Source organism: Pongo abelii, chromosome 5 (assembly GCF_028885655.2).
Source record: "Pongo abelii isolate AG06213 chromosome 5, NHGRI_mPonAbe1-v2.0_pri, whole genome shotgun sequence".
NCBI lineage: Eukaryota > Metazoa > Chordata > Mammalia > Primates > Hominidae > Pongo > Pongo abelii.
In genome coordinates, this window is record NC_071990.2 from 98,113,558 (window position 1) to 98,136,825 (window position 23,268).

Sequence of the window (23,268 nt, forward strand, 5' to 3'; positions counted from 1 at the left end):
AAAATGGGCCTAAAGGCGATAAATATCATAACCATTGTTCTTATCCACATCAAGTGTGTGTCTGAGTGTATTTAACATATCTGCATAATTTAAGTGGATCTGAAAAATAGTAAGTTTTGTATAGGTGATTGGTGTTATTAATAGAATTATCTATGTTAATTTCAGAGCAAACTGGTTTATTTCGAAGAATCTGAGCAGCTAAGGCTATGACTTTGCTGCAAAAATTTAAAGAAAGTCACTTTTTAAAAATGGTGTAGTGTGGCCAAAACTTCCTTATGGGCACAAAATTACAAATGCTTCAGTAAAAGCCACCTCAGACATGAGCTCATGATCTTGCTCAGAATATCTGTAACGTTATCTCTGGGTAATAATACACTTTTCTGAGAGGTAGCAGGGGAAGGAAGGGCTAAGAGAAAGCATGGCTCTCAGACTGCACCAGAGCTGCTCTTGACTTTAGTTCTGCATCTTGTATTTGCATATAAGCTTTCTTTTGAAAAGCTATTGTTTGAAAAACAGCTTGAAAACTACAGGTTGAGCCTCACTAATCTGAAAATTCAAAATCCAAAATGCCCCAAAATTCAAAACTTTTTGAGTGCCAACATGACACTACAAGTGGAAAATTGTATCTGGCCTCATGGGATGGGTTGCCGTCAAAAACTTGTTCCATGCACAAAATTATTCAAAATGTTGCATAAAATTACCTTCAGCCTATGTGTATAAGAGGTATATGAAACATAACCGAATTTTATGTTTAGACTTGGGTCCCCTCCTCAAAATATCTCATTATGCATATGCAAATATTCCAAAATCTAAACAAATCCAAAATCCAAAACACTTCTAGTCCCAAGCTTTTCATATAATAGCATTTTAGTACATGGATATATTCAACCTGTACTGATTTATGCCCATGTAGTAGAAAACTAAATCCTTCCTCTACATTTGGATTTCATGTGTATTTGTATATATGTGTACATATAACTTTCATATAAAATCCACATAAATGATTATATAAAACAAATCATAAATTAGCATACGACTGAAAACCATACCTGATTCTGGCCAGAACAGCTTGTAGAAAGCTCAATACTGTCCTAAGTTCAGATTCTCGGCATGCTCGCAGAAGCATACTAAATCCATCATTAAGCAGTTTTTCATGGGAAGGATACAAGCAATAGCTGGTCTCAAACACTTCTTGAACACCATCAATGTATATGGAAAGAAGTGTCCAGATAGTCTGTCTCTGTACCATTTCCTCATTCTTAGACACCAAGAATTCTTTTGCTTTCTCCCGGAAAGCACATGAAAATTTCTCAGCCAAAACACCAATGTCCAGATTTTTCTGGGCATACATCAAGAGGAAGGCCATGTGACCCTTCCAAATGAGGGCTCTCTGAGACGTTACAAAAGCAGGCTTGAGGAAATTCAGGAGGTCTAAAACATGACTTGCAACATCTTCTACCTCTGCAACAGCTGCTAACAGTAGAAAAAGGCTAAAAAAGTTCTGTAGACCAACTTCAGTTAGTTCTTCCATTCTTTTTTGATGGAATTTTGAATATATTCTGTAAAACATTAAAAAATGCTTTAATAAAATTGTTTCATTCACAAAAATCTGTATATCTTAAAAGAAAATGTTTCAATACTCATAACAATCTCATTAAATTTTAAGCTAATTCTTCATTTTGATGCTGCCTTGTCACTTTTTTTACTTAGAAAACACATAATGGCCCTACCTTGAAATTTCCCAATGAGGCAGCAAATCACCTGTAAGTGAATCAAAGGATTCAATGGCTTTCCCCAAAGGACAGTAGGAATGTTTTCATATAGTACATGGCTTTTCCTTTTATTCAAGTCCCCCATCACTTTTCTTTTCTTATTTTTATTAGTAAATAAGAAAGAATATAAAATCTTTTAAGTACAATTTGATATGCTTTTACAGAGATCTTAACAGGACAATTTTATGTAACAATTTTTCTAAAACTCTTTTCTCCCTGCACCCCCTCACAAAGACTTGCTCTTATTTTACTTATACCTTAAGACAATGCAAGGTGTTAGAAAAATTATTTGTAGCCATCTGCAAAGAACTACACATTTAAAAATCTCTCATCAATACTATTTAATACAATAGTTGACAGAATAGTACAATAGATAATAATATAGTTAATAGTTGACATACTTTTCTTTCATCAATTAAGGGATTAGAATTGAAAACAATTCATCTGAATTCCTACTTACAAATTAAGTTTTTGGTGGTTTTTTTTTTTTTTTTTTTTTGAGATGGAGTCTCACTCTGTTGCCCAGGCTGGAGTACAGTGGCACAATTTAGGCTCACTGCAGCCTCCGCCTCCCAGTTTCAAGTGATTCTGCTGCTTCAGCCTCCTGAGTAGCTGGGATTGCAGGCACGCACCACCACGCTTGGCTATTCTTTTTTTTTTTAGTAGGGACAGAGTTTCACCATGTTGTCCAGGCTGGTCTCAAACTCCTGATCTCAAGTGATATGCCCACCTCAGCCTCCCAAAATGCTGGGATTACAAGTGTGAGCCACCACACCTGGTCTTAAGTTTCGCAACTTCCATAACTGGCTTATTCAGGACAGAAATGAGTAATGCTCATGAGAGTTAAATGTTTATAAATAACTACTTAAAAGCTGACAAACTCTTAAAAGCAAAGATCTGTTTAATTATCTCTGTATTGTCTACTACTATCCCCACTATAGTGCTTGACATATAGTATGTGTCTAATAAACAGACTTGTTATTGAATAAATTCCAATGACTTCTTTTAGCCATAAAGTTCTGAGTATTATGTCTTCCATAAAATTGCTTGATTCAAAAACAAACTGTCAAATAGAACAAAATAAAAAAAAAAACTGTTTAAGCCATGTGATTCTTGTAGATTTAATAAAGAAGCTGCCATTTAAAACAGTATATGATAAATAAAATATCCAAACCATATCACCATACCCTTATAAGAATTACTCACTGTGGGACTCAAACAGGAATTTCATTAAGTGATTCTTGAGAAGTCCCTACCTAGTATTCTCTTCCCTGAGAGGTCTCAACAAATAATCTGAGCAAGTGGTAAGATGGTGGTGTACTGCACAAAGAAGGCTAAGAAAAGGGCTAAAATAGGCAAAGGAAGTAGAAAAAAGAAAGACAATTTAAAAGTATACTCATTGAACAGGCAAAACTCTCAAAAGAGAGAGAGAGAGAAAACAATGGACTAATGTGACCAAAGTTTATTTTATCAGAAATGAAAACAGCATAGTTCCCAAATGAGAACACTAGTTATCTGGTTCTACTATACTCTGGTCAGTTCTCATTTAAAAAACAAAACAAACCAAAAACACCAGTGCTTGTGAACTGCTGGGCTCAAAGAACACAAAAGTTTTGTATGTTGAAACTATTACCTACCAATGTACAACTTGAAGATGTTTGTTTCTATCACTTTTAATCAAATGCATATAATGGATTACCTAGTAACATTATAACTAATTAAGACTCTAATCCCAAGTAAACTTAACAAAATACAAATAGTAACACCTATCCAAAGGTATCAGTGCACACTCATGACAAAAGATACTGCATATACCTTCCTTTGACTTGTTTCCAAGGATGAGGGCCATTGCTCTTCATTGCTTTTTTAACAACTTTTGCCAGAATACAAAGAAAAATAGTGTAACTACTGCTGGATTTATACAGTTCCTGATCTTGTTTATCACAACAGCAAGTCTTCACCATTTCAAGCATAGACAAGGGTGACTTCATGGTATTAGCAAGGCCTTTAAAAGGAAGCCAAGAAATACTGAAGGAACTATTCTAAAAGCGGGGGAAAAAAGATAGAAAACAATTATTAGTCTCTTAGTAAATAAAATGGTAAGCTGCAAATCCCAGTTAGTTCGTTCATCAAAAGTCTGACTCATCTTAATCACAAAAACTACATGAACATGATCCCCTAAAATAAAAATTCCATGAAAGTACAGAGCATCAAGAGGTATCTAAATTTTGGATTGTCCCCCAAATGTGTTTTTAACAGTTGATCTGTCCAAATTAGGATACAAACAAGATCCATACATTGCATTCAGTGATACGCATGGCACTTTGGGCTCTTTTATTCTTTAAGTTTCCCAACGTTTTTGTTATACCACTTGTTTTTAATATCAGGTCATTTGTTGTATAAAATTTCCCAGGTTCTAAATTTAGCTGTTTGTATGGCTCTAGTGTTACTTAATCTTTTATCCCCTCCCTTTTCTGTAAATTGGTGGCTATATCTAGAGGTTTCATCAGATTCATGTTGTCTTTTTTGGCAAGAATCTTTCATCAGTAGTACTGAGTAGTTCCTATTGCATTTAGTAAAAAGGCACATAAGTTCTGACTTTTTGTGATGTTAAGACCGGTCAGGTTATCAGCCTGGTCCACCCATCTTAGTGGTCCCACAAGCCTTTTACTTAATAATTTTAGTAGCATTGATGATCATTGCCCAGATGCCTTATTTCATTAAATGTACAAAATGGTGACTTCTAATTCTATCATGTTTCCTTAATTAACTCATCAGAAATCTGATTACTCTAAAATATAGTTTGTATTTTCTTTACAGTTTTCAGAATTCGGTGTTTCTTTTTCCAGAGTAACTTTTTACAAAGAAGCATAAACTCAGAGATTTAAACATATTTAATATGTTTTAATCCATTGCAGTCATTATTCTTTCTTATGCTCAAATTTTCCCATTTTCTGGGCAATGGACGTTCCTTCAGGTTGGCTCCTGTGTCCTTCTGACATGAGTCTAGCTTAATTTGATACCTTTCCTGGTTTCTGGTATGACAAGACACCCTAGACTCACCTTGTACACATCCTGCCTCAAGACTAGAATCAGTCATTTCTCCAACTAGCCTAAAATTATGCTTCAGAGAAGGGCATTTTTCTAATTTTTTAATAAGCTGCATTATCCACAAATCCAAACGTTATTTACTTGTAAATCTTCCATTACCATTTTCTATTTTGATTGAGAGGTTCACTAATTATTTACCCCAAACCCAAAACATCCCAGATTTCCTTTTATACACAAAGTATAAATCCTTCAAATCTACCTCTAAAATTTTAATCTTCCAAACTCATCCTCTCCTTTCTAAATATATTGTCCCTATTTCAGTTCTCAGCCATAGTATCATTTGCTCATACAACTACAATAAACCACTAACTTGTCTGTACCCAATTCATTTACACCACTTCCAGAAAAAAAAGAAAAAGCTTTCTCAAACACATACCTAAGTCACATCCTCACTATTTAGTGTCTCCTGAATAAACCAGAATTAATTGTACATTATCTTCAACCCTTCATAGTCTAGCCCCAGACTGCCTTCTCTAGTCTCCTATCTTCAGTCTCTCCATAGTTATCCGAGGCCTATAATTCAGAACTATTAACATGGTAGGAACAGACCATGCTTTTTCATACCTCCATGTATTTGTCCATACTGTTCATTCTGCCTGGATCCCTTTTTCTTCTGTTCTTAGAAAATTCTACTCATTCCCAAAGCCAAGTTCAAAAATTATGACCTCATGAAGTCTTCCACAAATACAGATACCAGGTTAGATACCCCCTCCTCTGGAGTTCCACAATTATAACTTTTTTTCCCACAATGTATGTATACCCACCCACTAGCCTATAAGCTACTCAAATGCCAGGATTGTTTCTTACTCAGGACAGCAGTGTCTGTTCAATGTGTCATGAGCAATCAATTATTATTAGAAACGTTTATAAATGAAGATTTTATAAATATCTGATACATTTTAGCTACTTTGTTTACACTTGCTCTCAAGAGAAAAAGGATACCAAATGCTGTCTCCCTTATGACAAAGCTCTACAGTGTTAAAGATAAAACTATTCATGGGCTACTCCAATCTACTCTGAAAAAAAATTAACTTTTTAAGAAAAATCTGTAACTATTCATAATTAAACCATAAAGACATTCCTCAAATATGTACTAATTCTTAAAATTCCTGGAGCAAATTCATATTCTATTCACTCACCAGGTTCTTACTATAATATTCCCATAAAATGGTAACAATTGCAATGTTTGGCTCCCAGAAATCACAAAGTGTCAAACAACAGTGAAGATACATTCGTAATTGTTCTTCTAGAATGACACCCTAAAAAATAAACTGAAGTTATGAGAAGGTAAATGGGCTTTGGCAATATAAACATTTTCACTTGATATTGTACTGTATAACCTGCAGCTAAAAAGAAAATAAATATGTGTCACCCAATCATACCCATTCTCATATGCAGACTAGGTCTAAATCAACATAACACATACTTCCAAAAACATGTTTTAAAGACCATTAACACATTCGGATAACAGAAATCACATAACTTGACTTTTAATTCAATTATTTAAAAATTACAGGTGTTTCATAATTGAATGGTACTGGAAACCCAGAAACCCAAACCAGAAAAGAAACCCAAACCAGAAAGAAGTGGCAAAAATGATGTAATGATTAAGATGTATACAAATCCAGAGGTCTTGGTCATACTTAAGTACTTGGTCAAATTTTTTTATAGGTTATAGGAGTTGTTCTTTCTAAAACAAAAGGATTGTCAGAGTACATCTATTTTAACCTTTTAGGAGATAACAGGAGGAAAAGGAAGTAGAAAAAACATAGATGCTTTTTCTATGACGATATAACCATGCATATATTTTTTAAATAACACACTCTGAATTCCAATCATTCAACAATTGTATTTAAAACTTACCACATACTAGGCACTGTTTTAACGTACTAGGCATAGGACAACAAGTAAGTCAGACATAGCACATGTACTGGTAGAGCTTACATTTTTGGAAAGAAAAGAAAAGGACACTAAAACAAGATAAATTTGAACAGAAATAACTGCTATGAAAAATGAAACAAAGCAAAGTAATGTGGCAAAGTAATTGGTAAAGGATGAGCATCATTATTTTATTAGCTGCTATGAATGGAAAAGCCTTTTGAAGGGCTGCAACTGAACTACATGATTAAATGAAAGTCAATAAAGACTTGGAAGAAAAACATTCAAGGCAGAGAAAATGAGTGGAAAGTTCCTCAATTATTAGTAGGCTTGGTATTATAAAATGCTAGACAGGAAGACATCATATCTCATTTGAGGCTTTACTGGTCTTGGTAAGAAATTTGGATTGTATTTTAAATATGTTGGGAAGCTACTGGAAGAGAGTAAGCACAGAAGTGACATGATGTGATTGTTTCAAAAACACTGCTCTGGATTATACATAAAGAGTGAATACAGGGGATAAGAAGAGATGCAGGGAGACCACGTAGGAGGCGATTGTGCGAAACTATAAGATTGAAACTTTAAAGATATGTTTGGAAAAAGATTCAGTGGGATTTGCTGGTAAATTACATTAAGGTATGAAAGAAAGAAGTTTCAGGTTTTGGCATAAGGAAATAGGTCAATGGTGCTATTTCCTGAAATGGCAAAGACTAAAGGAAGAACTTATGAGGTGAGTGTCCAGGGTATACAAGTAGAGCTATTAAGCAGACAATCTGACCTATGGGTCTAGAGTTAAGGGATTAAAGTCAGAGTTGTTGACATAAATTTGGGTCAATGATAAAAGGATCCATAACTGAGAGCCATTTGATATTACAACATTTTGATATGAAGCAAGTGGAGAATACTCTATATGCAAAAACAAGTGGTCAATGAAGTAAAAAGGAAACCAGGCATTGTGGATGCCAAGAGAAGTACTTCAGAAAAACGACAATGGTGAACAGGATTGACCTCTGCTCAGAGGTACAAAAAGAAGAAATAAGAACCCTTGGAAGAAACAATATGGAAGTCATTGACGGCCTTCCCAGAGCAGTTTGGGGCTTGGTGAAGACTATGATGAAGAAGCTCAACTATAGATGGCTGAGGACATCTAGGAGGTGAGGAAGTAGATATTTAAGTTAAAATATATAAACAATAAAGTCCTTGAACAGGTGAGAAGAGTTAAGATCCAGTGCACAAGGGAAGGAATTAGCTCTTGATAGAAAGTGACACTTCCAATATAAAAGAAGAATAGTCTGAGAGGTTGAATATGAAGCAGATGTGTTGGGAGATTTAAAGGTGTGAAGATAGGAATTCTTAACTGACCAATTCTATTTTTCAATGATTTATGAGGCAAGATGTTAACCCGAATGGATTGGAGAAGAGCACGTATTAAATTTTACGTCAAAGAGAAGTTCTGGGCCAGGCACGGTGGTTCACACCTGTAATCCCAGCACTTTGGGAGACCGAGCTGGGTGGATCACCTGAGGTCAGGAGTTTAAGACCAGCCTGGCCAACATGGCGAAACCCCATCTCTACTAAAAAATACAAAAATTAGCTGGATGAGGTGGCAGGCACCTGTAATCCCAGCTACTCGGGAGGTTGAAGCAGGAAAATCGCTTGAACCCTGGAGGAGCCAGAGGTTGCAGTGAGCCGAGACTGTCATTGCACTGGGAGACAGAGTGACACTCTTTCCCCCCCCCAAAAAAAGAGAAGTTCTAAAATAAGTCATTAAGACATTTTGGAGAACAGAAAAGCAAATATTCTAGAGCTGATGGCCATTTGAGATTATGATCAAGAATTTAAAGTCAGACACCTTAGTAAAAATGAATGTATGATTTTCTCTCACAATACTCAGTTGTGAGTGGTATGGGAGATAGGAGAGAAAGAATGGCTTTTTCATGGTTAAAACAAGTTAAGGGCTATGGAATTAAAGATGTTTCTCATGGAGTAATGCCCAAATGCAATATGCCAAAATTTGATTGCTCAAAATTAAGATAAGACATTCTTTAAAAAAGGACTAAAGCAGAGATTAAGGCCGGGCACAGTGGCTCACACCTGTAATCCCAGCACTCTGGGAGGCCAAGGCAGGCGGATCACGAGGTCAGGAGATCAAGACCATCCTGGCTAACACAGTTGAAAACCCGTCTCTACTAAAAATATAAAAATTTAGACGGGCATGGTGGCGGGCACCTGTAGTCCCAGCTACTCAGGAGGCTGAGGCAGGAGAATGGCGTGAACCTGGGAGGCAAAGCTTGCAGTGAGCCGAGATAGCGCCACTGCACTCCAGCCTGGGTGACAGAGCAAGACTCCGTCTCAGAAAAAAAAAAAGGACTAAAGCAGAGATTAGAAGCAGGCATATTCATTTAATGGACTTATTGGAATATTCATTAAAAATAATTGGTTGTGTACATTGTTTAAGAAACAAAGTAAGGAAATGTAAGAGGACAGAAAAATGAAAAGGTTAACGGTAATGGGCAAAATGAAAACAAAAATGAAAAGTGAAAAGCTGTAGAGTATAACCATGGGAGGAGGTAGATGAGGCAAGTAAAAGAAAATCTAATAAGAAGTGAGGCTATTAAGAAATTGAAAGGACAGTTCAATTATACCCAATAACGTCAGGGTCACTAGCAGAAATAGTGTACAGGTAAAGAAGAACACAGTGATCTTGGTACAAAACTTTTTCAATGAATGAAGAGTGACCCAAATATGGGTAAAAAACAGCAATGCACAATTTTTTTTGACAAGGCCTTAACTCTTTATTCATTATTTAAAATACACTTCAAACTACAAGTTCTCCAGAAAACTTCCTAACTTCCCTACTAGATAAGTGGCCTTTCTTTATGCTTTTATGGCACACTAGGCATACCTACATCATCATACTTACCTTGTTAAGTTTAATGTTTATCTGCTTTCAAGTGTCTAAGAGCTCTCTGAAAGATAGAATAATGCCCACATGGTGTATACGCCATGGTGCCTGTTTCACCAAAGAGCCTCCATAAATGATTCATGAACAAAACTGAGATCTGGGTTCTGATGCTTCTTCCCAACAAGTAGAGTTATGGCTTAGGGAAAGACATTTAGCTTCTCTAATAAACAATTAAGCTTATTTAACCAAAGAAGGCAAGGTTCTGTCCATCACTAATATCCTCTAATTTTATTTTGAAAATATTAAAGTAGATCCAGGTTCATATTAATTCCTATGGCACACTACTGAATTGAAATAAAGCATACTAATTTTATCATGTTTATAAGGTAAAAAAGTAGGTTATGTTATCAAAGTTCTATTGAAGGGTTTTATTTAACATGTGAAATTCATTTTACCATGTAAAATCCAGAAAAACATATTTAAACTATAGAAAATATGCAAAGTTTGGGAAAAGCAAAAGTATGAATGCTAGGTACCAAACAGTGGAGTTAAACATATACGAAAATTCAAATCTCAGTTCTGCCATTTCCTAAGCTAGCTGTGTGAACCTGGACAAGTTCTTCAAACATTCTGGGCCTCAGTCTGTAAAAGTGTAAAATGGAAACAGAAATATCACTACACACGACTGTCATAAGTATTAAGTAAAGGTATGTGCAGTAAGTGTTAAGCAGAGTGCTTGCATAGGGATAGCTATTGTTTTGTTATCTGCAGGGAAGAAATGTACTTTAGACCAATGTTACTCTTTTGATGATCAAATAATAAATGCAACAGGTTCATAGTATTGTTCCTTAAGATGATACATATCAATTTTGTCAGTTTTAAGTAAACCCTACCTAATCACAGAGATTTGATTAAAGACATGGAATTCCATGCCCTCTGATTAAAGATTGTTTTTAATAAGCCATAAGGCCTGTGGGCCTCTTTTCCACACAGCCTTAAACCTGACTGGCTCAAGGAGTACTACTCATCTCACACATTTTCAGAAGCCCTTATGGGCTCTCAGCGTGTCTCATCTCGTGTGTGTGTGTGTGTGTGTTTGAGTGTATGAGACAGGGGAAGAATATGAGCTATTTAATGAATATTCCAATAAGTCCATTAAATGAATATGCCTGCTTCTAACCTCTGCTTTAGTCCTTTTCTAAAGAATGTCTTATCTTTATTTTGAACAATCAAATGTACGCATATTACATTTGGGCATACTACATAGGTCAAATCTTTAATTGGACTAATAAGGAGCATATTCACTCTTTTAGCTTTTTTTTTTTGAGACTGAGTCTCGCTCTGTCACCCAGGCTGGAGTGCAGTGGTGCGATCTCGGCTCGCTGCAAGCTCCGCCTCCCAGGTTCACGCCATTCTCCTGCCTCAGCCGCCCGAGTAGCTGGGACTACAGGCGCCCGCCACCATGCCAGGCTAATTTTTTGTATATTTAGTACAGACGGGGTTTCACCGTGTTAGCCAGGATGGTCTCGATCTCCTGACCTCGTGATCCGCCCTCCTCGGCCTCCCAAAATGCTGGGATTACAGGCGTGAGCCACCGCGCCCAGCTAGCTTAGTTATTACATAGAAATGGCAATTTAACGGCCGGTTATTACATAGAAATGGCAATTTAACCTTCACTTAATACTTATGACAGTCGTGTGTAGTGATATTTCTGTTTCCATTTTACACTTTTACAGACTGAGGCCCAGAATGTTTGAAGAACTTGTCCAGGTTCACACAGCTAGCTTAGGAAATGGCAGAACTGAGATTTGAATTTTCGTATATGTTTAACTCCACTGTTTGGTACCTAGCATTCATACTTTTGCTTTTCCCAAACTTTGCATATTTTTTATAGTTTAAAATTACAAAAACATTAGCCGGGCATGGTGGCGGGCGCCTGTAGTCCCAGCTACTCGGGAGGCTGAGGCAGGAGAATGGCGAGAACCGGGGAGGCGGAGCTCGCAGTGAGCCGAGATAGCGCCACTGCACCCCGGCCTGGGCGAAAGAGTGAGACTCCGTCTCAAAAATAAATAAATAAATAAAATTAAAAAATAAGAAAAAAGAAATGGCAATTTAACAACTGGTTATTATATATAATTTAACAAAGGCTCATTTATTTATGCATAACTAATCTACCTATCAGAAACCATCACAAGAAGAAAATTTATTCACAGTCTAAACAGTAACTGTTACCAGAAGTTTGCCTAATTGGATTTATTTTTAGGAGAGAATAGAGTAAGGCTTCAATATCCCAGTTACGATCCTTCTACTCAAGAAACACTATGATTTTTAGTTAGTTATTTAAAGACTATTGTCTCACATTATTTAGATCTAATCACATTCTGAGTTGTTTCTACTCCTGGACTCTCCAAATGAATGTGTGTTTAAAAGATCAAAATAATTTTTTAAAATCAGGCTTACAATACCCTTCCATAACCTTTATAAAACTAAAAATTACTTATGTGATCTCAGAAAACAATGAGGCTTTTAAAAAGCAGGCAGCAAAAGATGAAAAATCTTCTTTCTCATATGAAAACAATAATGCTGTTTCAAAGGTAGAACACACGTTTACAATTAGCATTCACAAATATTAAATAGGATTACCTCTAAAAAACTGTTTTTAAAGCACTTTACTATTTGTACTTAAGTAAAATTTAGCAATATATGTTCTCTTTACTAAACTAAAACTCCACCTCTGTTTCTGGCAGATCCTCTCTAGCTAGAAACAAGAATTTGAAACATTATTTGCTTGATTAAAGCTGTAGTGGTGGGTCGGGTGTGGTGACTCCCATCTGTAATCCCAAGAACTTTTGGAAGCTGAGGCAGGAGGATTCCTTGAGGCCAATAATTCAAGATCAGCCTGGGAAACACAGCAAGATCTGTCTATAAAATGAAAATATTAGCCAGACATGGTGGCATGCACCTGTCCTAATGACTCGGGAGAAGGAGGCAGAAGTGCTTGAGCTCAGGAGTTCAAGGTTATAGTGAGCTATAACCACATCACTGTACTCCAGCCTGGGTGACAGTGAAAGACTCTTGTCTCTTTAAACAAAAAATAAAAACAAAAAGTATAATGAAGTGTAGGCTAATTTTATTTGAAGGCTGCTGTATATCTGGAAGATTTTTATTTTGTTTAAATACAGCAAATGGACTCTTTCACCACTGTCACTGTTGGAGATCGTCAGAGTACATGACCATGGTCAGATTTCAATTTACCTCAATGGGAGGAAAATAGATATAATCAAACTGATAGTTCTATCCAAATATATTATTCTTTACAACTAACCTACTACTGTACCCACAAAATTGGTTTCCAGAAATCCAACACACGGTCCTATACTACTTATAGAATATAATTTGATACAATCAAGGAACACTAAAACTGAAGGAATAGCAGAGAACCACAGAACTACTTCTTCCTAAATATTACAATCGCCTCTTTTCCCATAGGAAAGATATTATTTTGACTTTATGCTAGACCTAAACTCATAGAGCATGTTTCTTAGATTAGTCATATTATTCCTACTTCTAGGGTGCCTAGCTCATCCTGGTTTGCTGAGATGTTTCCTGGTTTCAACACTGAAACTCTGGGCCATGCAAACCAGGATAGGATGGTTGGTCACCTGACCTACTTTTTCCCCCCAACCAATAGTCTTTGGGGAACAGGTGGTGTTTGGTTACATGAATAAGTTCTTTAGTGGTGATTTCTAAGATTTCAGTGCACCCATCATGCAATATACACTGTACCCAAAGTATGGTCTTTTTTTTTTTTTTTTTTTGAGACAGAGTTTTGCTCTTGTCACCTAGGCTATAGTGCAACGGCGCAATCTTGGCTCACTGAAACCTCTGCCTCCCAGGTTCAAGTGATTCTCCTGCCTCAGCCTCCCAAGAAGATATTACAGGCACATGCCACCACACCCAGCTAATTTTTGTATTTTTAGTAGAGACAGAGTTTCACCATGTTGGCCAGGCTGGTCTTGAACTTCTGACCTCAGGTGATCCACCTGCCTTGGGCTCCCAAAGCGCTGGGATTACAGGTGTGAGCCACCACACCCGGCCTGTACCCAAAGTATAGTCTTTTATCCCTCACCCTACTCCCACAATTCCCCTCAGGCCCTCAAAGTCCATTATATCATGCTTACACCTTTGTGTCCTGATAGCTTACCTCCAAGTTAAAAATGAGAACATATGTTGGTTAGTTTTCCATTCCTGAGTGTTGTCACTAAGAATAACGGTCTCCACTCAATCCAGGTTCCTGCAAATGCCATTATTTCATTCCTTTTTAAGGCTGAGTAGTATTCCATGTTCTATATATAACAAGTTTTCTCTATCCACTCATTGATTGATGGGTATTTGGGCTGGTTCCATATTTTTGCAATTGCGAATTGTGCTGCTATAAACATGCATGTGCAAGTGTTTCATAATGCTTCTTTTCATCTGGATAGACACCTAGCCATGGCACTGATAGATCAAACGTTAGATCTTCTTTTAGTTCTCTAAGGAATATCCATAATGTTTTCCACAGTGTTTGTACTAGTTTACATTCCCACCAGCGTGTAAAAGTGTTTCTTTTTCACCAAATCCACACCAACATCTATTTATTTTTTATCTTTAAATTATGGCCATTCTTGCAGGAGTAAGGTGGTGTTGCATTGTGGTTTTGATTTGTATTTCCCTGATCATTAGTAATGTTGAGCATTTTTTTCATCTGTTTCTTGGCCATTTACATATCTTCTTTTGAGTATTGCCTATTCATGTCCTTAGCCCACTTTTGGATGGGATTTGGGTTTGGTTTATTCTTGCTTCTCTAGTTCCTTGAAGTGTGACCTTAGATTGTCTACTTGTGCTCTTTCAGACTTTTTGATGTAGGCATTTAATGCTATGAACTTTCCTCTTAGCACTGCTTTTGCTGTACCTCAGAGGTTTTGATAGGTTGTGTCACTATTACCATTCAGTTCAAAGGATTTTTAAATTTCCATTTTGATTTCATTACTGACCTAAAGATCATTCAGAAACAGATTATTTATTTTCCACGAATTTGTATAGTTTTCAAGGTCCATTTTGGAGTTGATTTCCAATCTTATTCCACTGTGGTCTGGGAGAGTACTTGATATAATTTCAATTTTTAAAAAATTATTAAGACTTGCGGCCTATCATATGGTCTATCTTGGAGAATGTTCCATATGCTGGTGAGGAGAATGTATATTCTGCAGTTTGAGTAGAATGTTCTGTAAATATCTGTTAAGTCCATTTGTTCTAGGGGATAGTTTAAATCCATTGTTTCTTTGTTGACTTTCTGGCTTGATGACCTGACTAGTGTTGTCAGTAGAGTATTGAAGTCCCCCACTATTATTGTGTTGCCATCTATCTCATTTCTTAGGTCTAGTAATTATTTTATAAATTTGGGAGCTCCAGTGTTAGTTGTGTATGTTCCCTATTTAGGATTGTGATATTCTTCCGTTGGATACTTTTATCATTACATAATGTCCCTCTTTGTCTTTTTAAACTGTTGTTGCTTTAAAATCTGTTTTGTCTGATACAAGAATAGCTACTTCTGCTCACTTTTGGTGTCCATTTGAATGGACTATCTTTTTCCACCCCATTACCTTAAGTTATACGAGTCCTTATGTGTTAAGTCTCTTGAAGACAGCAGATACTTGGGTGGTGAATTTTTATCCATTCTGCCCTTCTATATCTTTTAAGTGACACATTTAGGTCATTTACATACAATGTTAGTATTGAGATGTAAGGTACTATTCTATTCACTGTAGTAGTTGTTGCCTGAATGCCCTTTTTCTTTCATTGTGTTATTGTTTGATAGGCCCTGTGAGATTTATGCTTTAAAGAGGTTTATTTGGTATATTTTGAGGTTCAAGATTTAGGTCTCCTTCCAGCAGTTCTTATAGTGCTGGCTTGGTAGTGGCAAATTCTCTTAGCATTTGTTTGTCTGAAAAATACTTTATCTTTCCTTCATTTATGAAGCTTAGTTTCACTGGATACAATATTCTTGGATGATAATTTTGTTTAAGGATGCTAAAGATAGGACTCAAATCCCTTCTAGCTTGTATTCCGCTAAAATATCTACTGTTAATTTGATAGCTTTTCCTTTGTAGGTTACCTGATGCTTTCTGCCTCACAGCTCTTAAGATTCTTTCCTTTGTCTTCACTTTAGGTAACCTGATGACTATGTGCCTACGGTGATTACCTTTTGTGATGTTTCCCAGGTGTTCTTTGAGCTTCTTGTATTTGGATGTCTAGATCTCTAGCAATGCCAGTGAAGTTTACCTAGATTATTCCCTCAAATAAGTTTTCCAAACTTTTAGATTTCTCTTCTTCTTCAGGAACGCCAATTATTCTTAGGTTTGGTCACTTAACATAATCCCAATATTCTTGGAGGTTTTGTTCATTTTTTAAAAAATTCTTTTTTCTTTATCGGATTGGATTAATTTGAAAACCTTGTCTTCAAGCTCTAATGCTCTTTCTTCTACTTGTTTGATTCTATTGTTGAAACCTCTCAGTGCATTTTGCATTTCTCTAAATGTGTCTTTCATTTCCAGAAGTTGTGATTGTTTTTTATTTATGATATATATTTCTCTGGAGATCTTTTCGTGCATATCTGTTATTATTTTTTAAATTTCTTTAGTCTGGTTTTCACATTTCTCTGTTGCCTCCTTAAGTAATGTAAGAATTGACCTTTAGAACTCTTTTTCTAGTAATTCAGAGATTTCTTCTTGGTTTGGATTAATTACTGGTGAGCTAGTGTGATCTTGTGGGGGTGATAAAGAACCTTGTTTTGTCATATTACCAGAATTGTTTTTCTGGGTCCTTCTCATTTGGATAGACCATGCCCAGAGGAAAGATTTGAGATCCAAGGACTAATGTTCTTTTGTACTGCAGGGTGATCCCTTGATGTGGTGTTCCCTCCCTTCCTGAGAGCCAGACTGCTGTGATTGTTATTGCTGTTCTGGGTCTAGCCACCCAGCAGAGCTACCGGGCTCTGGGCTGGTACTGGGGTGGGGGTGGAGGTGTCTGCAAAGAGTCCTGTGATGTGATCTATCTTCAGGTCTCTCAGACATGGATACCACCACCTGCTCTGGTGGAGGTAGCAGGGGAGTGAAATGGACTCTGTGAGGATCCTTGGTTGTAGTTTTGTTTAGTACATTGGTTTTCTTGAATGCTGATTATGCTAGCAGTGAAGTTGTCATGTGGACAGACTCAGGACCTCTGGTTAAACAGGATGTTACAGTTAATGGAATTAGATGTTGTTTTCTCCTTCCTTGGTGCAGGGTTGTTCTGTTATGAGTTGCTGTAATGGCTTGAGTTGGTTGGCCTCCAGCCAGGAGGTGGCATTTTCAAGAGAGCATCAGCTGTGGTACTATAGGGGGGATATAAACTTGCCCTGAAATCACCTGCATAAGTATTCAGGTTTCTCAGGTGATGGATGGGGCCATGGAGCTCCCATGAGTTTATGTTTTCTATCTTCGGCTACCAGGTGGGTAGAGAAAGACTGTGATAGTTAACACTGAGTGTCAACTTGATTGGATTGAAGAATGCAGTATTGGTCCTGGGTGTGTCTGTGAGGGTGCTGCCAAAGGAGATTTAACATTTGAGTCAGTGGGCTGGGAAAAGCAGACCCACCCTTAATCTAAGTGGGCACAATCTAATCAGCTGTCAGCTCGGCCAGAATAAAGAGCAGGCAGAAGAACATGAAAAGACTAGACTGGCTTAGTCTCGCATCCTACATTTTTCTCCCATGCTGGATGCTTCTTGCTCTCAAACATTGGACACCAAGTTCTTCAGCTTGGAGACCTGGACTGGATTCCTTGCTCCTCAGCTTGCAGGTGGCCTATTGTAGGATCTTGTGATCATGTGAGTTAATACTCCTTAATAAACTCCCATATATGTATTAGTTCTGTCCCTCTAGAGAACCCTCATACAAACCATAAGATGGGGGAATGGTTAGGCAAGTCTGAGCTCAGACTCTCCTTGGGCAGGGCTTGATGCGACCACTGTGGAGTGGGTATGGGTGGTGGCAGTTCTCAGGGCTATGAAATTATGTTTGAAGGGGAATTATGGCTGCCTCTGCTGCTTCATACAGGTCTCCAGAGAAGTGGGGGAAAGCTGGCAGTGGCAGGCCTCACCCAGCTCCCATGCAGCCAGCAAGGTCAGTCTCACTCCCGCTATGCTCCCGCAACAGCCAACAGAGCTGAATTTATATCCAGGCCTCTGGTGTGCAGGGCTGAGATCTATGTAAATATATATAATATATATATTTATCCATATAAACCTTTAAAGCTTCCTAAGAAATATTCTGTAACTTAAAACCAGCTGAGTGCAAAACCATAAATTCATACACTGTTAGAGCTGAAAGGGAATTTAAAAATTATTAAATACAACAGAAACATGGGTCAAGGAGAAAGAAATTTAAAGAACACAAGCAGTTACAACTTAATTGAAAATTAAAGCCCCTAGTTACTGACTCAGATTCAGTAACTCCCAATAGAATAATAATGTTGTCCAGACTTTACTGAAATTCTTTGGATTTGGTTACAGCATTAAGACTGAATTAGTAACTGATACAAATGGCAATGACCACTGTAATATGCATCTTATTTCACAACCACTTTTTAGTAATTCCCTACATTCTGAAATAAAAAATATACATAAAAAACTTTTTAAGTTACTAAATCAATAAATTCTCAAAAAAAATGAGGAAGACCAATGAATATGATATAGGACAAAATATAATAAAAACTTTTACAGGGATTATGGGAAAGATTATAAAAAGATAATAGATCTTTTGTTTCTGATCCAATTTATGTATGCAGAATTCTTTGGCATTCTAAGCTAAAATTTTTAGTTCATAATTCTATGATTCATATTATAACTAAATGCCTTTATGTTTCCTAAAAAAGTAAGAGTTAATGCAGATAATGGGTAAAAGAAAATGTCAAGCAATTAAAATGTTTTCCAAAGACATAGCTGCTACTACACACACACACACATGAAGCAATATTATACTACAATATTTTTTATTCCTCTTCAAGTTTTAAATAATCTTTATTTCTTAAAAGAAAAATATTTCCCAAATTCCAAAATATTCTTTATTATAATTCTCCATAAACTCTTAAAAAAATGATAACATATTACAAAACTTTACAGGGCTTCCATACAATATGTTTAAAAATGTGATGAACAGCATGTTTAAAACTATTTTAAAAGGAGGTCAAGTCCGACCTCTAGGCCATGAAGCACTACATTAACAGCTCTGCAGAAAGAAAAATGATAAGGTATGAAATGAATGCTCAGAAACTAGGGCCTTATCAGTTAGAATATGATTCAAGCCTGTAAGACAAATTGCTCAGCAAGGCAAGTCACCTTCCTGCTGTGATGAGGATATAGCTGAATTTTCAATGCCAATGACTATCTCCCTCATTGTGTCACCTAGTTTGATATCATACAGTCAAGGAATGGCATACAGTTCTGAAGCATCTACCACTTATTTTGAATACATTTTGTCAAAGTCATCAACTAGGATATTATTGTCCTTTAACTGACAACTTAGTGTTAAAAATCTTTAAAGAATAATCACTAAAAGAAACTACTGTGAGTTAACCCTTCAAAGCATGAAAGTTATTTGTTATCGGAATCATTTTAACAGCTTGCTCGGTTTTAAAAATAAAATTTGTAACATAAAAATTAAGCAAAATCCACAAACTGTCTTACTTTAATTGCATACCTGAACACTGATGGACTTTTTCAGCAGTTCTTCTACAAAGTTCCAATTTGATTCCACTTTTCTCTAGAAAGGGAGAAAATAGTAGTGCATCAAAATTATTGCTCTTGATTATGCCCATATTTAAAATTAGGGTATAGCAAATTAAGTGTGCAGTACATTTTCCTCTATCATTCAGCATCAATGTGATTTCTTGAATTTCTAATATTCCTTTGTTAAAGAGTTAATGAACTTGGCAGAAAAAAATGTACAACTATTCCAATCCAATACAAACCATATCAGGAGTTGTAACAGGAGTTGTAACAGTGGTGCTTCAGTAAGATTATAAATATTCTACCAAATATTTAATTTCTGCTTTCAGATACAAAATCCAACAGAAAAAAAAAAACCATTATATAGCCACATGTATTTTTGGTGTTTTTTTTTTTTATGCTGAGTAATCATCCCTATTTTCCACTTTAATCACTAGAGCTTTTTCCTTCATTTTATGAATAACAAACCTGAGACCATCTACTTTAGTAAACAAAGTAACTAAAAATTTTATACAGAAAACAAATTGACAACCTCGACTATCTAGAATGATTTCCATATGGAAGAAAGCTAAAAAGGACTTTCACAAAGGCTAGGTAGGCACTTAAAACAATTCCACATTTCCAAAAGGAAAGTCTGGAAGACATTCTCACAGGATAGTCAGTTCACTTAATATTCAGTTCTCAAAGTTCTGGATATGTGGATACTGGACAAAACCAAAAGCAAAGAAAGCATTTTAAAGAATAAGCAAGTAATAACCAGCTTCTAATGTGCAAGGGAAAAAAAAGGTATAAAAAGTAATCATGGCCAGGAGCGATGGCTCACACCTATAATCCCAGCACTTTGGAAGGCCAAGGCAGGTGGATCACAAGTTGGAAACCAGCCTAGCCAACATGGTGAAACCCTGTCTCTACTAGAAATACAAAAATTAGCCAGGCATGGTGGCAGGTGCCTGTAATCCCAGCTACTTGGGAGGCTGAGGCAGGAGAATGGTGTGAACCCGGGAGGTGTAGGTTGCAGTGAGCTGAGATCATGCCACTGCGCTCTAGCCTGGGTGACAGAACAAGACTTCGTCTCAGAAAAGAAAAAAAATTAATCATAAGACCTCAAAAAGCAAAACCTGAGGCCTAAAAAAGTAAAAGAAAGACCTTCATCATACCCTTCTTATCCCTGTTATAAAGAATATGATGTTCACAGGCATGAACTCAAATGATCAATAAAGTGTTAAAGCATAATGAATACTCATGATTTTAAATGGCTAGGCAATATATAAAATGCTAACTATAGTAAATCATTAAATAAATATTTTCTTAATAAAGAGCACAGTGAGTATGGTAGTCAGCCTCTAAGATGTCCCCCAATGACCCTTGTCTCCTGGAATTTATGCTTTCTACAATCCCCTCTCACACTGTACTAGGGTTGGTCACTAACAGACTACCAATACCGATATGAGTGATAGCATGCCACCTCCAAGAATAGGTTACAAGACACTGAAGCTTCCATCTTTATGATACCCTGACCTGTTAACTTGATCTGGAAACAGCTATATTGTGAACAGCACATACGATGAGAAACTGAAGCACTGTGCCAACTAAATAAAGCTGAAAGCAAATTCTGCAGTTCTAGTTAAATCTTCAGATACTGAAGCCCTGGCTGATAGCTTCACTGCAACCTCATGAGAGACCTTGAGCTAGAACCACCCAGCTAAGCTTCTCCTGAATGCCTGATTCTCAGAAATTGAGAGTGTGAGATAATAAATGTTTGTTTTAAGCTGATACTTTTGTGACACAGCAGTAGATTACTAATACAATGATTTAGTTATTTTTAGCAAAATTGTTGACTTTTTGACATACACAAATAAAGTGAATGCAAAAAAAATATTTATTGGGAGAAAATGTGGAGTAAAGAATTTGGCCTTGCCCAAATAAAAGATCTGGCCTGCTGGCCTCACTCCTGTAATCCCAGCACTTTGGGAGGCCGAAGCAGGCGGATCACTTGAGGTCAGGAGTTCGAGACCAGCCTGGCCAACATGGTGAAACCCCATCTCTACTAAAATACAAAAATTAGCAGGGTGTGGTGGTGCGTGCCTGTAATCCCGGCTACTTGGGAGGCCGAGGCAGGAGAATCGCTTGAACCCAGGAGGCGGAGGTTCCAGTGAGCAGAGATCGTGCCATTGCACTCCAGTCTGGGCAACAGAGGGAGACTCTGTCTCAAAAAAAAAAAAAAAAAAAGATCTGACCTTTGCCCATAGCTTCCTGGAGGTCATCTCTGGGCCCTGGGAATGTTATGCCTGATAGTAGCATCTTTGTTTGACTAGGGTCCTATGGTCATACTGGATAATCTAACAATGTGATAGAGAGTGAAGGCTGGACACACCCACATAGTCTTAGCTTAGGGTCTGGTCACACCCAGAAGAGCAACAATAGTCTCAGGCAGGGGGCTTTGAGTCAGTTGACTTGGAAACTGAAATCAGCCATGTGAGCAATTCAGTAGTCCACCCCTACATAATGGAACTCCCATAAAAATTATGAACACTGAGGCTTGAGTGGGCACCCGTTTTGCAACACTCCCTGCATACTGTCACACACTGATGCCAGGAGAATAACGTGGCCTGACTCCATTAAGAGAAAACAATAGAAGTTCCACATTTGGTACTTCTGGACTCTGGCCTATGCCCTTCTTCCCTTGGCTGATGTTAATTTATATCCTTCCCCTTTAAGAAAACAAAATAATAGCTTTCAGTAAGTTCTGTGAGTCCTAACAAATTATCAAACCTAAGGTAGTTTTGGGAACCCTGAGCTTGCAATTGGTGTCAGAAGTAAAGACAGTCTTAGGGACTGTCCCCTGAAACTTGGTAGTTGGCCCTAAAAGTCTCTCTCAAAAAAGATCATTTTCTTCTATCAATACTATATGTCTACTGTGTTAGGTTCTTGACGTTGTACTTCCTCAAAAAAAATTCCCCATTTCACAGAAAACATAATTAAGTCTCAGAAAGGTCATGTATGTACAAGTCAAAGAATGAATTCAAATCCAAGGTTATTTGGCACCAAAGCCTGTATTTCTTCTATTATAACACGTACCAGTAACCAATTTTTTTTTTTTTTACTTAGCATGCCTTCCCTCAGATTTCAGCAATTCATTTTTGTATCATTCTTTATTAAGAAAATGTCACCTCCAGTGCCAAGTGAGAAGGGCCATGACAGGGTTGATATAATTTAAGTTTTAGCTTTATAACTGGATAGTATTGAGTATATTTCAATCATTCTGTGTTATCAAAGCATTTGAATCACAAGAATTACAGAAAAACAGTGTAATTCTCACCCAAAGAATTTCAACTATATAAATCAGTTTTGTGGCTATAATCTAAAACAAAAATAAACTGTAATTCAAAGAAAAGAATGACAACTATATCATACCCAAATCAAGTGTAAGAGAATATGTATCGAAGAGATACAGATTTTTCTTCCACAATAAAATTTCACTTTGGGCAGCTACAGCATTTTTTTTTTTTTCTACATACCAAGTTAAATCTGCTGATAGAAAGCAGTTAGGTTGTCATCAATTTGAGGCTACATTTTATATTTCTTATTTCAGCATTAAAACTAAGATACCCATTTAAGCTTTAGTATAGGTAGGATCTCTACCAGACATGTAAAACAGATTCTCCACCCTCCACTTCCAGCAGACTAGGTAGTCTGATGCAACTCTCATTTTAAGGTTACATTTCACACTTTTATCTGGTTACTATTTCAGACGTTTCAAAGACGAGCATCAGCTAGCCTGACTAATTGCATTAT

General features: G+C 36.8%; 1 protein-coding gene across 6 annotated transcripts in view; it reads right to left on the reverse strand.

The window, feature by feature from the left end:
• MMS22L (MMS22 like, DNA repair protein) overlaps positions 1–23,268 on the reverse strand; it is a 148,924-nt gene that overhangs the window by 92,950 nt on the left and 32,706 nt on the right. For all 6 annotated transcript variants that reach the window (XR_008526300.2, XM_009242101.4, XM_054557898.2 and 3 more), the window contains 4 exons: positions 19,445–19,507; positions 6,023–6,142; positions 3,588–3,814; positions 1,050–1,559 (listed from right to left, as the gene is read on the reverse strand). Coding sequence is in view for 5 of the 6 variants with exons in the window: in XM_009242101.4 (XP_009240376.3) it covers positions 1,050–1,559; positions 3,588–3,814; positions 6,023–6,142; positions 19,445–19,507 (920 nt within the window). In the remaining variant the exon portion in view is untranslated. The remainder of the gene's footprint in view (positions 1–1,049; positions 1,560–3,587; positions 3,815–6,022; positions 6,143–19,444; positions 19,508–23,268) is intronic.